Source organism: Scyliorhinus canicula, chromosome 9 (assembly GCF_902713615.1).
Source record: "Scyliorhinus canicula chromosome 9, sScyCan1.1, whole genome shotgun sequence".
In the NCBI taxonomy this organism is placed as follows: domain Eukaryota; kingdom Metazoa; phylum Chordata; class Chondrichthyes; order Carcharhiniformes; family Scyliorhinidae; genus Scyliorhinus; species Scyliorhinus canicula.
Genome location: NC_052154.1, coordinates 92,172,889 through 92,188,600, shown reverse-complemented (window position 1 = coordinate 92,188,600; position 15,712 = coordinate 92,172,889). Strand labels below are relative to the sequence as shown.

The 15,712-nt window shown below is 45.9% G+C and overlaps 1 protein-coding gene across 1 annotated transcript; it reads right to left on the bottom strand.

Annotated features, from left to right (window-relative positions):
• Positions 1-4,054: 4,054 nt before the first annotated feature.
• LOC119970906 (tapasin-related protein-like) lies at positions 4,055-6,861 on the bottom strand. Its single transcript, XM_038806015.1, has 3 exons — positions 6,768-6,861; positions 5,837-6,136; positions 4,055-4,377 (listed from the first exon to the last, which is right to left on the bottom strand). Exons 1-3 carry the CDS (start codon positions 6,820-6,822, stop codon positions 4,055-4,057), a joined length of 678 nt encoding a protein of 225 aa, XP_038661943.1. The 5' UTR covers positions 6,823-6,861.
• Positions 6,862-15,712: the final 8,851 nt, after the last annotated feature.

The window sequence follows — 15,712 nt, the reverse complement described above, 5'->3', positions numbered from 1 at the left end:
TTTGCTGTTATTCCTACCAAAATGGATAACCTCACATTTGTCAACATTGTATTCCATCTGCCAGACCTGAGCCCATTCACTTAACCTATCCAAATCCCTCTGCAGACTTCCAGTATCCTCTGCACTTTTCGCTTTACCACTCATCTTAGTGTCATCTGCAAACTTGGACACATTGCCCTTGGTCCCCAACTCCAAATCATCAATGTAATTGTGAACAATTGTGGGCCCAACACGGATCCCTGAGGGACACCACTAGCTACTGATTGCCAACCAGAGAAACACCATTTATCCCAACTCTTTGCTTTCTATTAATTAACCAATCCTCTATCAATGCTACTACTTTACCCTTAATGCCATGCATCTTAATCTTATGCAGCAACCTTTTGTGTGGCACCTTGTCAAAGGCTTTCTGGAAATCCAGATATACCACATCCATCGGCTCCCCGTTATCTACTGCACTGGTAATGTCCTCAAAAAATTCCACTAAATTAGTTAGGCACGACCTGCCTTTAACGAACCCATGCTGCGTCTGCCCAATGGGACAATTTCTATCCAGATGCCTCGCAATTTCTTCCTTGATGATAGATTCCAGCATCTTCCCTATTACCGAAGTTAAACTCACTGGCCTATAATTTCCTGCTTTCTGCCTACCTCCTTTTTTAAACAGTGGCGTCACGTTTGCTAATTTCCAATCCACCGGGACCACCCCAGAGTCTAGTGAATTTCGGTAAATTATCACTAGTGCATCTGCAATTTCCCTAGCCATCTCTTTTAGGACTCTGGGATGCATTCCATCAGGGCCAGGAGACTTGTCTACCTTTAGCCCCATTAGCTTGCCCATCACTCCCTCCTTAGTGATAACAAACCTCTCAAGGTCCTCACCTGTCATAGCCTCATTTCTATCAGTCGCTGGCATGTTATTTGTGTCTTCCACTGTGAAGACCGACCCAAAAAACCTGTTCAGTTCCTCAGCCATTTCCTCATTTCCCATTATTAAAACTCCCTTCTCATCCTCTAAAGGACCAATATTTACCTTAGCCACTCTTTTTTGTCTTATATATTTGTAAAAACTTTTACTGTCTGTTTTTATATTCTGAGCAAGTTTACTCTCATACTCTATCTTACTCTTCTTTATAGCTTTTTTAGTAGCTTTCTGTTGCCCCCTAAAGATTTCCCAGTCCTCTAATCTCCCAGCACTCTTTGCCACTTTATATGCTTTTTCCTTCAATTTGATACTCTCCCTTATTTCCTTAGATATCCACGGTCGATTTTCCCTCTTTCTTCCGTCCTTCCTTTTTGTTGGTATAAACCTTTGCTGAGCACTGTGAAAAATCGCTTGGAAGGTTCTCCACTGTTCCTCAACTGTTCCACCATAAAGTCTTAGCTCCCAGTCTACCTTAGCTAGTTCTTCTCTCATCCCCTTGTAATCTCCTTTGTTTAAACACCAAACACTAGTATTTGATTTTACTTTCTCACCCTCCATCTGTATTTTAAATTCCACCATATTGTGATCGCTCCTTCCGAGAGGATCCCTAACTATGAGATCATGAATCAATCCTGTCTCATTACACAGGACAAGATCTAGGACCGCTTGTTCCCTCGTAGGTTCCATTACATACTGTTCTAGGAAACTATCGCGGATACATTCTATAAACTCCTCCTCACGGTTTCCTTGACCGACCTGGTTAAACCAATCGACATGTAGATTGAAATCCCCCATGATAACTGCTGTACCATTTCTACATGCATCAGTTATTTCTTTGTTTATTGCCTGCCCCACCATATCGTTACTATTTGGTGGCCGATAGACTACTCCTATCAGTGACTTTTTCGCCTTACTATTCCTGATTTCCACCCAAATGGATTCAACCTTATCCTCCATAGCACCGATGTCATCCCTTACTAATCCCAGAGCTGAAGGGGTTGGATTATGAGGAGAGGTTGAGTAGACTGGGACTGTACTCGTTGGAATTTAGAAGGATGAGGGGGGATCTTATAGAAACATTTAAAATTATGAAGGGAATAGATAGGATAGATGCGGGCAGGTTGTTTCCACTGGCGGGTGACAGCAGAACTAGGGGGCATAGCCTCAAAATAAGGGGAAGTAGATTTAGGACTGAGTTTAGGAGGAACTTCTTCACCCAAAGGGTTGTGAATCTATGGAATTCCTTGCCCAGTGAAGCAGTTGAGGCTCCTTCATTACATGTTTTAAGGTAAAGATAGATAGTTTTTGAAGAATAAAGGGATTAAGGGTTATGGTGTTCGGGCCGGAAAGTGGAGCTGAGTCCACAAAAGATCAGCCATGATCTAATTGAATGGCGGAGCAGGCTCGAGGGGCCAGATGGCCTACTCCTGTTCCTAGTTCTTATGTTCTTATGTTCTTATGTTCTTATTGCCCGGATGTCATCCTTAAATAACAGAGCAACACCACCTCCCTTACCATCCACTCTGTCCTTCCGAATAGTTTGATACCCTCGGATATTTAACTCCCAGTCGTGACCATCCTTTAACCATGTTTCAGTAATGGCCACTAAATCATAGTCATTTACGATGATTTGTGCCACCAACTCATTTACTTTATTCCGAATACTACGAGCATTCAGGTAAAGTTCACTTATGTTGGTTTTTTTACCTCTGTTTTGAATCTTAACATCTCCAGTTTTATTCCTTTTGTTATTACTGGGCCTATTCACTGTGCTCCCCTCAGTCACTGTACCTTGCACTGTCGCCCTTATGGATTTCTGACTATGTCTTCTCTGCCTTGCACTTTTCCCCTTACTTCCTTTTGTTTCTGTACCTGTTTTACTACCTTCCAACTTCCAGCATTGGTTCCCATCCCCCTGCCACATTAGTTTAAACCCTCCCCAACAGCTCTAGCAAACACCCCCCCTAGGACATCGGTTCCAGTCCTGCCCAAGTGCAGACCGTCCGGTTTGTACTGGTCCCACCTCCCCCAGAACCGGTCCCAATGCCCCAGGAATTGAGAGATAATAACATTTCTACATATCCTGGTAAGCAATTCCCGAAAGGAAATATTATTCTCTTTAACTGGCCATTCTGCTTGAACACTTCCAACACCCCTGTGAGGTTTCATATTACTTGTCTCACATCAAGCACTTTCATTCCTCGACTTGTTCCCCGTTACATGTGAAAAGTCTCAGCTTTGATCCTATCGCAGTAAAAATATTGTTTTAGCAATATGTTCCTGACATTCTTTACCACATACTTTGCTGAGATATAAAGGTAATTTATGAATGCAGCCTATCCGACGGTGTGTATACATTCATCATCACCATACTGATTTTGAATCCTAACTCCTCATTAAAATATTGATTATTTCTCCAAACTTACTTTCCTTAAACTGTTAAATATTTGAGAAACAGCACACTAAACATATTCTATTTTCAATTATTGTTTCTGACCCTGGCGAATGAGCTGTCATTCCTGCTCCTAAAAATGATCGCCTGTTATTATTCCACGAAGAACTTCATCCGAGAGATGTCTGCCAAATCTGCTTCAGTGTCCACGTTTTCATATCTTCTTCTATAATCTGCTGCATTCGTATCTATCGTTTTCATCAATCTGTGCACATGGTTATTATTCCTCTCTTTAAGCTATCATTGATGTGGAGATGCCGGCATTGGACTGGGGTGAGCACAGTAAGAAGTCTTACAACACCAGGTTAAAGTCCAACAGGTTTGTTTCAAACACGAGCTTTCGGAGCACTGCTTCCTCAGGTGAGGAAGGAGCAATGCTCCGAACGCTCGTGTTTGAAACAAACCTGTTGGACTTTAACCTGGTGTTGTAAGACTTCTTACGAAGCTATCATTAGCAATGTTCTCTTAATTTAACCTGGATTGTGAATGCACCCCATCACATAGCTCCAATTTTGTTGTCACTAAATTAGTTTTGGAGCTACTTGTGGATTCGAAAATACCACAATAAACTGGAAATTAAATTCAATAACCGCCTTATATTTTTCTTATCTTTGTTCAATACCTGCAGTCACAACTCAGCCGTGGCGGAATTAAAACATACATAAATATGTACTACTTTATGTACTAATATTACCTACGTTGCCGATTGTATAGCTGGCGTTTGCTGGATCCAAAATCGAAACGTGATAGACTTGACATGTGTAAACGGTACCGTGTTCAATTGGCCGGGCCTCTTCTAAGGAACTGATAACTTCATACAATCCCTCTGCCTTTTCCTGTTGTTTGGTTGTAACACCTTCTGTAATTTTGGTGCCATTTTTATGCCAGGTGAGGTTAAAGTCTTTGGGATGAAATTCAGCCGTTCGACACTGCAGCCACAAAAAGACAGATACAGTCCCATCGCATGGTATCGAGGCAATCTTGAGGGGCACGGGGGAAGCTAAATTAAAAACACACAAAGCGTAAGAATCATAGAACTACAGCAATACAGAAGGAGGCTATTTGGCCCATCGTGCCTGCACTGACCCTCTCAAAGAGCACCCTAACCACGCTCCCGCACTATCCCTGCAACACCACCTAACCCGCACATCCCTGGACACTAAGAGCAATTCAATATGGCCAAACCACCTAACCTGCGGATCTTTGGATGTGGGAGGAAACTGGAGCACCTGGAAGAAACACACGCAGACACGGGGAGCAAATACAAACTCCACACAGTCACCCAAGGCTTGAATTGAACCCAGGTCTCTGGCGCTGTGAGGCAGCAGTGCTAACCAATGCGCCATAAATAAAAAGAGAAATATCAATTATTTAACTATTTTTTTCTTCTTTACGTTCCCAGGTGACTGCGTTCAAGTAGATGGATCCTAACCCCTTGTTTTTAAATGGCCCCAAATCTAATTTGTTCTTCACTGTATCGATATATATTAAGCTGAGTCTACTCACCTACAGTATTAATATATGTATTGTGTAATGAACAAAATTCGTTTACCACAACGATCATCCTACTAATCAGATTAATGTAGTTGAATTGACATCCTGCACATGAGTTGGCTGAAGAAATCAGACCACGTTCTGTTTCAGCACTCAGAGCCTTTTTTTCTTTCTAAATTAAAAGGATAGGATTCGGACCACGCTCTGGGCAGCTGCACAACTGTTATCGCGTGAGCCTCCCCTGCTACTGCAGTTGTGTTAAGGATTTTGCCCCATCCCAAATGCTGGAAGCAGCCAGGCTGAACTGGAGGATTTGGAACTCTGCGACCCACCTTTTTCAAAATAAGAGAACCATTAAACTTGTACAGAATTTCAAATAAGCATATAATCAGGAACCGGAATGTGGTTGTTCAATGTAAAATATTGGGTGGAATTATCCAACCTGACGTGGTGCGCTCAAGCTGAAAATGTCTCAAAGTTTTCAGCCTTGAATTAATTTCCCATTATAAACAAGACACGCAATAAGGAGTGATCTGGGTCAGTTATCAGTTGTTTTCAGATATTCTGGTGCTAGCAATTTCCCTAATTCATAAACGTTATTCACAGACTGCCTACTGTGCAGAAGGAGGCTATTCTGCCCGACGATTCTGCACCGAGAGAGCACGCTGCCCGATCCCTGTGAACCCGGGTATTGATCATGGTCAATCCCCCTAACCTGCACATCTTTGGACTTTGGGAGGAAATCAGAGCACCGGGAGGAAATCCAAGAGACATTGGGAGAACGCGCAATGTCACAGAGACAGTCACCCAAGGCCGGAATTGAACCTCGGCCTCTGGGACTGTGAGACAGCAGTGCTAACCGCTGTATGAACGTGCGCAGGCTTTAATTAAACGCCTTCAGCGAACACCATTGGAATATTTGCAGTAACTATACACTTTAATCTCTTAATGGCAGCAACACTTACCATATATAATGAGTCGCACAACAGCTCCCTTTCCAGCCATTCGACTCTTGGACTTCACTGCACAGTAATAAGTCCCGGCATCCGGGACAGTTACATTCAGAAGATGAAGGTAGGCGCCGGCTCTCTTTAGAATGAAGACTTTCCTGTCGTCTTGTTGCAGAAAGCTCTTATTGCCATCTTTCCACCAGTAAGCCATTATGTTCGAAAGATTGAAGGTAAAGGGGAAAGTACATCGGAAGGTAACATTCGTACCTCTAAGCGCCGTCTTTCGTGTCACCGTGCTCACACTGCACACAAAAACTAATCAGCAAAAGCTAGGTTAAGTCATATGCAGAAAAATTATCAACATAACCAAAAATTCCATCCTGCGACATTAGTAGTTCAATGCACCTAACTATCCGAATGATCTCCAGCTCATGCATGTGTATCCATTAACACATTCTAATTAATATCATCTTTCTTATATATATTGTTACCGAAGTCTAAATAAGGCATAACACTGAAATATTTAATCAAATTAAAACAGCAAAGAGTTGTGCTCACAAAATCATAGCATGTTTACAGTTTAGAAGGAGGCTATTCGGCCAATCGACCTTGCACTGGCTCTCTGAAAGAGCATTGCATCTAATCCGGACTCCCGTGCTTTAACCCTATAAATGTGCACATTATTTTCACGTAGCAATCTAATTCCCATTTGAGTACCTCGATCGAACCTTGCTTCACCACCCCTTGCAGAACTTTATTTCCGACTACAACCACCCTCCAAGTGAAAATATTTTTCTCACAGAACTTCTGGTCCATTTGCCCCTTATTTTGAATCTGGAGTCTCGATATACATGATACTCGATAGCATGTTCACTGGGAGATCGCCTCCGTGCAGCAGTTCTTGTTCAGAGTAGTTTAATAATCAATAACAAATATAAAAGTCTACCTAGATATGAAATTCCCAGGAAACATATGCCCCAAAGTGACCGAGTCTTTAACATATCGATCGACGGAAATATGTAGATCAGAGGGCTCGCCTGAGAATGGTTGGATGACGGTTTGACGAAGCGATCCTGTGTCTCGAAAATAATCTCAAAATTAGCAGTGACGTCAGAAATCACATGGCTGATTAAATATTTCAGTGTTATGCCTTATTTAGACTTCGGTAACAATATATATGAGAGATGATATTAATTCTAAAGAATCAACTCATTCGTGACCTAAATAAGATTCCACCAGTCATAAATGTCTTACCAGTCGGACTGAGAAACACATTCGGGAAGCAGGGAAGCCGCTTGAGTGGCACATTTGGATGCAATTAATCGCAATTTCATTTCAGTAAACATATCACTTTTAATTTTAAATTTCGCTGTAAGATTTTTCATTAACATTCTTTTTGTTTCTCATTCATTTGGAGAGAGGACGACACGACGTGGGGCAGCACGGTAGCATGGTGGTTAGCATAAATGCTTCACAGCTCCAGGGTCCCAGGTTCGATTCCCGGCTGGGTCACAGTCTGTGCGGAGTCTGCACGTCCTCCCCGTGTGTGCGTGGGTTTCCTCCGGGTGCTCCGGTTTCCTCCCACAGTCCAAAGATGTGCGGGTTAGGTGGATTGGCCATGCTAAATTGCCCGTAGTGTCCTAAAAAGTAAGGTTAAGGGGGGGGGGGGGGTTGTTGGATTACGGGTATAGGGTGGATACGTGGGTTTGTGTAGGGTGATCATTGCTCGGCACAACATCGAGGGCCGAAGGGCCTGTTCTGTGCTGTACTGTTCTGTGTCTGTGAAGCCTAAATTAATGATTTTCACGCGTCACAAGTCCAAACTGAAAATAAACTTGCCTTATGCTTTATGTGAGTGAAGGTAGACTTAAATGCAAGAAAACACTTGGAATGCTTAAATTAACTGGCAGCATCTGTGGAGAAAAATCAATATATAAAATGAAGGTGTGAGTTTCCCATAAATTGTCATCTGACTAGATGAGTGGCACAGAAAACGAATTAAGTAGTATAGAAGTAATGCTTCCAGTCCGTCAGTATTTACCAAACCGGCGCCGGTGCCTTGAGTTGACCATAGCTTGAAATTAATATACTCTGCGCGAGAGAAGGGCTCGTTTATTCTGCTATTGGCTGTAAAGAATGTCACATATTCTGTCGTTTATTGATTCAGAATTTTAAACAAACTACTTCCTTGTTAAATAACACATCTATAATCGAGCAGAAGTGTGAAGCACAGAGTGGAAAGTAGCTGCACTGATTGACCTGAGGTCAACTCTATAATGTGTCCACTGGGCTAAGCAGGATATGTTGCACAATACGTTGCCACATAAAATATTTCCTGTTATTCACATTTGGTCAGTCACACCAGAGAGCCTCTGACTGTTGCTCATTCTTGCAATTAATATACAATTACCAAACCACAAGGCTTCTAAGTAAAATTATACAAATTATGGTTTAGCTGCTATCCCTGCATTTAATGATGTCAATACCACGGCACGGTTAGCACAGTTGCTTCACAGCTCCAGGGGCCCATGTTCGATCCCCAGTGTGGAGTCTGCACGTTCTCCCCGTGTCTGCTGGGTTTCCTCCCGTAGTCCAAAGATGTGCAGGTTAGGTGGATTGGCGGGTCCATCTGGTATTCCCCTGTGCCCCGAGCAGTGATGGGAGGAGTTCAGGCACCAAACCTCCACCTGAGACTCAGAACAACCCAGAGCTCGGGTTGGAGGATGATACTGACCTTCCATCAGAGCTGTCTCCAGCACCCTCTACCATCCCAGACGCTCTCACCTCGGTTGTCCACATTAGTGAAGAGGCTCCTGGGGCACTCTCTGGTGCGCACCACACAGTTGTCAACCCAGTACAGCAGATGCAGGAAGGAACTCCCAAGGGGGCGGTCAGTCGGAGGGCAGGCCGACCTGAGGACCCGGATGGGTCTCAGACTTTTGAAACAGACAGTCCCATCAATTGTGCAGATGCAGTCCTAGAGCCAGGGCCTACACGAGGTGTTCTCACCGAGCATCCAGTACCTTCAGGCACAGCTGGTGGAGTCCAACCGTGTTCAGCAGCAGGAGGTGGTGCCAAAAATGCATGCCACCTGGGCCAATACCACGTGGGTGGTGTTCACGGTGGAGGCATTGGAGCCGACGATTTTGACTGTGCATCAGCATATCGAAGGCCTGTGGCAATCTGTGCAGGGGCTGACTGAGGCCCAGGAGAGGGTTTGCCACCTCACAGGTGACCATGTCCCAGAGCCACCTGTTAAATTGCAGTGGCGCTCCTGAGTGTGACATAGTCACAGCAGGCCGTGGCTGGGAACATCATTGGTATTGCCCAGGTGCTGGTCAACATTGCACAGACATAGAGGGAGGTGCCCAGTCCCAGAGGGAGATGACACAGTCAATGGCTGGGCTGTCACAGACCCAGAAGGTGGTGGTATAGTCATAGCATGATGTGGCATAGTCCCAGATGAAGATGGTCCATTCCCTGTGCTCCTTTGCCTCGAGCATACAGAAGCTGGTCAAGACCAGAGCGGGCCTCCAGGACTGGCAGCACCAGGTGTGGTAGCCTCAGGGGTAGCTCCGCTCGCACCCACATTCCATGGAGTAGCCGCTGCGCCAACAGGCACCCCGAGGGAGGAGGTGGTCACGTGGGCAGGAGTCAGATGAGCGCCAGAGCTCATTGCAGAGTGGGTTGTGATCATCCTCCAATCCATGGACCTGACCCGTGTTACTGCCAACCCAGGGCCCCCTCCCTGTAGTGCCGCAGGTATGTATCATGGAGTGGGTTGCAGGTGGGAGGTGACCGGTGGGGGTTTGAGGGGGTGTGGGGTTGGGATGGGGTGCCAATGCCCGTGGCCAATCCATCCACTCTACTCACCCTCCCAGACAGTGAACCTGGAGGCGATTAGCACGGCCCATGCATGTTGGCCCTGGCGCACACTTTGTGCAGCCTTCTGTGCCTGCCTCGGCTAGATATGGCATGCTTGCTTTCATCCGGAGGTGTATTGTGTACATGAATTGCGAAATCATATTTGGCCATGTGAATTGCGCTTTCACGTATCTGATCGTCAGTCCAGAAGTAAAACACTCGAACACGTCAGTAACGAATATTCGTTTATTTACGGCCGGGACAAATCTCTAAGCAGTCGGGTAACCACCTTCGAGAAGTGCCAAAATCCCAGAATAAGGACGGTATTCTTATACATCTTACAGCTTAGGGGTGGTCCCCTTAAATTCCTAGATACACCTATGATTTGGCAAGGATCCAGAACATGTACATATATGGAATTATTCTTTGAGGTCGGGAGGTTATTTTTGACATAATCATTAGCACAAGTCACTATCAATATTAATACAAATGTTTTTGTATCCCATGGCCATCTGGCTTATCTCATTCCAAGGCCCTTCCTTTTACATTTCAATGTTTATTTGTTCCAACTGGTCAAACGAGCTTAATTACGTTATCTCTGCAATAAAGTAACGGTTCCCATTCATTCCATTCTTTGCCTTTTTGACCTCTCTGCTTTCACAGATGCGGGTCAGGCCATTAAGTGGAGCCAAGCTACACTCCCTATATTCCATCCCATAACCTTCTGACATCTTTGCTTTTACAGATGCCGGTCAGACACACTCCCTTTATTTCATCCCTTGACCTGGTGACATCTCTTTCACAGAGCTTTTCAGAACTGTTATATTAACCCTATCAGCGAATTTCCAAATGAAATCCACTTCTACATTCCCCCCTTTGATCATTCCTTGATCACATAACACTCAGGATACTTTAGATGGAAATGAGAGCGAGGCGGAGGTACTCCTCCTCTACTAGGCTCCGGCAGGATGCCACTTCCTCATATAGGTCAGGGGTAGGTGGAACCAGTTTTTCTTTTTCGTCTAGGGCGGATCTCTGAAGCATCTGTGGTAATGCAGTGGCACCCAAACGGTTGCATAGGCATTTCACACCAGTAGCTATGATACAGAGCAACAAACAGATGGTAACGAAGATAATGAGCCCATGGAATAGGTAAGTGGCCCAAGAATTGGACCACATCCAGCTCCACCAGTCAGCCTGACCGGCGAGTCGCAAGCGCTGTACTCCATCTCTGATATGGGTTACCAGATGCGTGATATTCTCTGAACTGTCTGGAATATAACCCATGCAGCCGTCTGTTCGATCAAGAAAGGAACAGATATCAAGGGAACGCCTCCATGGGCATGGGTCGGGACCTGTGTACATACCCAGCAAGAGGAGACACCCACTTTCTTAGCATAGACATAGGACATAAACAGAAATTAATTCGCCGTTACATGGTGCGTTGCCCGCTTCCTTCTGGAAGGCGAGTAGGGGTGAGTAGTCCTTGATGGCAAAATTTGTACCCTGTCCTTATCAATGCACCGGTGGTTCCACCGGCTTGTGCGGCGATCGTAGATCAGAACCATGTACGTAGTCAGGAATCGGGGCTTCTGGTCGTCGGGATGAACGGTGGTCGGGCAGGTGTTGATAGGGGTGGTGATCCATCGGAGACCTGTCGTTGTTCCACATCGTGGGGTTCCTTCTCGGCACAGGGGTGGACGTCGGCTTCCATACGGGCATCTCCTTCTTTCGGATGCAGCGAGAGAGAGCAGGGTGGCGAGTATTGTGACGGTGAAGAGGGACTTCATCCTGGTACTCGTGTTCCTAGGACTTAAAGGAAAAGTTTAGAACATCATGGATACTTAATTAACTTACAATGGTGCATATGTACCCATGCGTTCCGGCCCTCCACTTTTACTGCAGTGGGGGTAGTGAGTAGAACCTGTAGGGGACCCTCCCATCGAGGTTCCAAACCTTTACGTGTCCAATTTCGAATTAGGACATAATCCCCAGGGTTGATGGAGACGTCATGAGTAATGGATGGGACTTCTTCCTGGGTGGCACGAACTCGGGAGTGTAATCCTTTCAAAATTCTAGTTAGTGTTAATATATAATTAGCCATCTCGGTAGTCATGTAATGGAATTGAACATTCTGTGGAACACTGCTGTCCCAAGGCGTTCGAAAGGGTCTGCCATATAGTATTTCCGCTGGGCTTAGGCGAGTTTTTCCTGCGGGGGTGGCACGTAGCTGGAAGAGTGCTAAAGGCAGGAGTTTGAGCCAAGTGGCCCCAGTGTCTGCTTGTAGTTTAGCGAGTTTAGTCTTTAGAGTCTGATTAGCCCTTTCCACCACTCCAGCGGCTTGTGGTCTGTAGGCACAATGAAACTGTTGCTTTATTCCAAGCAGAGCACAGAATTCCTTATTGATTTGACCTATGAAGTGGGGACCATTGTCAGAGCTCAGCCGGGCTGGAATTCCAAATCGCGGAACAATTTCTCGCATTAACACCTTAACTACTGTCGAGGCCTTGTTATCCGTAGTCGGGTAGGCCTCGATCCATTTGCTAAAAGTGTCCACAATGACTAACACATATTTATAGCATTGACATCTTTCCAACTCAATGTAATCCATTTGTAGGGTCTCAAATGGACCCTCAGGTAAGGGGGTTGTGCCAGGATCACAGGGGACGGCCTTACCGGGGTTGTGCTGTTGACAGATTAGGCACCGACTGCTAATTTGTTGGGCCATTTCTTGCAGTCGTGGGTGCCACCAGCTTTTTAACAATATGTCCCCTGTGGCACGAGCTCCACAGTGAGTTGCAAAGTGTACACATTCGGTCACCCAGGCTGCTAATGCATCGGTCATACATGTTTGTCCTACCGGGGTGACCCACAGCTTATTTTCGATATCATATATACATCCTAAGTTTTTCCACATATTTACAGCAGTTGCAGGAGCGTCCTCCTGCATTTGGATTATGTCAGCAATGGTTGGCATAGGTTTTTCAGAGGGGGACTTTCCCGAGGGGGTTTTAGTCTGCCTCATCATTCTAGGCACCATTAGTTTGCCAGATTTAGAAATTTCTTTTGCCTTCTCGTCCGCTCTCCTGTTGCCCGTTTCCACCAGTCCCGTGCCTTTTGTATGCGCTGCGCATTTTATCACCGCTATCTTGTCTGGGAGCATAAGGGCCTGCAATAACTGTGTTACTAACTGCTGGTGTGAGATGGGTGTACCAGCGGAGGTTAGAAATCCTCTGTTTTTCCATCACCGTCTTGATCGATGATTGCATAGCCAGATTGTCTATCCCCCCTTTCGCCGACGGAAGAACTTCCATCGGTGAAAAAGGAACAATCTGCACTTGGGAGGGGTATATCGGAGAGGTCGTCTCGAACCGAGGAGACTTCCTGCAACAGTTGCAGACAGTCATGAGTTGGGTCGAGCATGTCTATGGGAGGATGCGTCAAAAAGTCAGCAGGGTTGATAGTGGTGCAGTGGGCAAACTGGACCTTCGAGTTATTAAGGAGAGCAATCTCATATTTGTTCTGACGAGCCATCGTGAGATGCTGAGTCTGTAGCTGTCCCAAAAGGGCCGTAACAGAATGGGAACTATAGACAGTGATATCTTGTTGGAGGGTAATATTAGCAGCCGATTGCAGGCTGTTGTAGATAGCTGCAAGAATTTGGGTACAGATAGGATAGCCAAGGGCTACCGGATCGAGTTTAGAGGAGTAGTATGCAACCGGGCGACAGCGGTCGCCGTGGCGTTGGGTCAGGACAGCTGTGGCGCAGTCGGCAAGGACTGTGCAATAGAGCTGAAAAGGGCGATCATATAAGGGTCGACCAAGGGCAGGGGCCTGGAGGAGTGCCTCCTTGAGGCGGTTCTGCTAGTGACTGTTTGTGTTGAGCGGGCACTAGGACCCTGCGGAGCCATGCAGTGTCAATTTCAACGCAGCAGTTTCGAAACTGCCCAGCACAAATTCTTTATCTGTTTATTCTGAGACCAATGTAGTTCTGAACATACTGAGTTACTCATAATACTGATCACATTCCAGGGGCGGTGGCGGAGGTGGCTGTGGGGGCTGTGGGGACTGTGGAGGCTGTGGAGGCTGTGGGGGCTTTTGACGTCCCCCGCAATTGAACAGATGTTCCTCATCCCCATCGTCCCCCTCCTCCCAACCTTGCTTCACATTGCTGACCGGCGCCGGAGTAGGATTAGCATTCTTACGTTTCTTATATTCTTTACATTCCCTTTTTAAGACCTCTACTGTTTTAACAATTCCCCCTTTAGTGAGGCCAATACCCAATTTTGAGGCATTTTCCTGCCAGCTAGCCAGTATAGATGCATCTTTCACTAACTGACAGTATTCCCTCCACAAGGCAATTAATTTCTTTGCGGTGGGTTCTTGATAATACAGAAAAATGTGTCATTTGAAACATGAAAGCCTGGCAATATCTGGTTTGAGAGGGTACAGGGAAAGATCGCACAAAAGGTTAATAGCAGCTGCAAAGAGCAGGGTTACAAAATGCAGATTCTTGCGCACAAGCAGGTTTCAGCAGAAACAATGGCTCACACCATCATGGAATGTAACTATCTCAGAAAGCATCTGAAAAAGCATGGATGAGAGTTTCAATTGCATTAAGGGACGAATGTTTAAAACAGGCAAGTCTTTCAAGTCACAACCAAGTTAAATTTTAGCATACAGCTAAGAGCAAAGTTTCACACCTTAATTGAAATAAACTCTCTTAGTAAACAGCTGGAAAGAATGGAAGATGCTCAGTCGAATTTAGTGTCAATTTAAGGGGTAAAATTCTACGAACATCAAGTTAATTAAAAGAAAATTGGAGATGACCTGGCTACGAGAAACATCATTTAAGTCAAAATCAAAGGCAAAGTTATGAACTGGGGACAATTGGAAAATTAAACGATTTGAAATCACAGAAATAAAAGTTAACTATTGAAACGAAAGCATTTTTAAAAATCAGATCTGAGAGGAGACGATATGCCCAAAATGAATAACGAGTTGTAGTAAGATGTTTACATCAAAGATACTTTTAAACTATCAAAGTGAAACAAGCCCATATACAATACAGTCGTTAAAACTTAATAACTCTTCGAAAGAGAATATAAACCCAGGGAGCAGAAGCAGCAGCAGCACTCTGCAACAGCAACAGGAGAGAGAGAGAGAGAGAGAGAGAGAGAGAGAGAGACGCAGCCTGCTGGAGAAAGACAAGGAAAGCAGCCGAGTTTAAACAGCTAATACAACTCAAGAAGACCAGATTTTAAGTGGTTATTAGCTTACTTCACTTCCTTAATAACACAGGACCCAGGACACCAATGCTATTAAGGGGTAAGTAGGTAAAATGCTTCGGTGAAGGTATGGGTTATACCGGGGGATAGGCTCCGAGAACCCCGCCCGTAACTTCCAGAGAACGCTGCCTGGAATCACGGCGGCAGTCCCGTCCGGAGCCCACAGCCCGGAATCGTCCCCTAGCAGTCCTGAGAACCCCGCCCTTAACTCTAGCGAACGCTGCCTGGAATCACGGCGGCAGTCCCGTCCGGAGCCCACAGCCCGTTAACCGTCCCCTAGCAATCCTGAGAACCCCGCCCGTAACTCCAGCGAACGCTGCCTGGAATCACGGCGGCTCCTCAGGCTGCCCCTAGCAGTCCTGGCAACCCCGCCCGTAACTCCAGCGAACGCTGCCTGGAATCACGGCGGCAGTCCCAGGCTGCCCACAGCCCGTTAACCGTCCCCTAGCAATCCTGAGAACCCCGCCCGTAACTCCAGCGAACGCTGCCTGGAATCACGGCGGCTCCTCAGGCTGCCCCTAGCAGTCCTGGCAACCCCGCCCGTAACTCCAGCGAACGCTGCCTGGAATCACGGCGGCAGTCCCAGGCTGCCCCTAGAGACGATAACCGCAGGGTTCACTCACTTACCCTCTTTAAAACGGGTTCGCTGGACTGACCTGGATCTCGCAGAGGCTTCTCGACAAACCAACGGCAAGGCTGAGCAACGATCAAACTGGTAGTAGGCGAATACCAAGGTGGA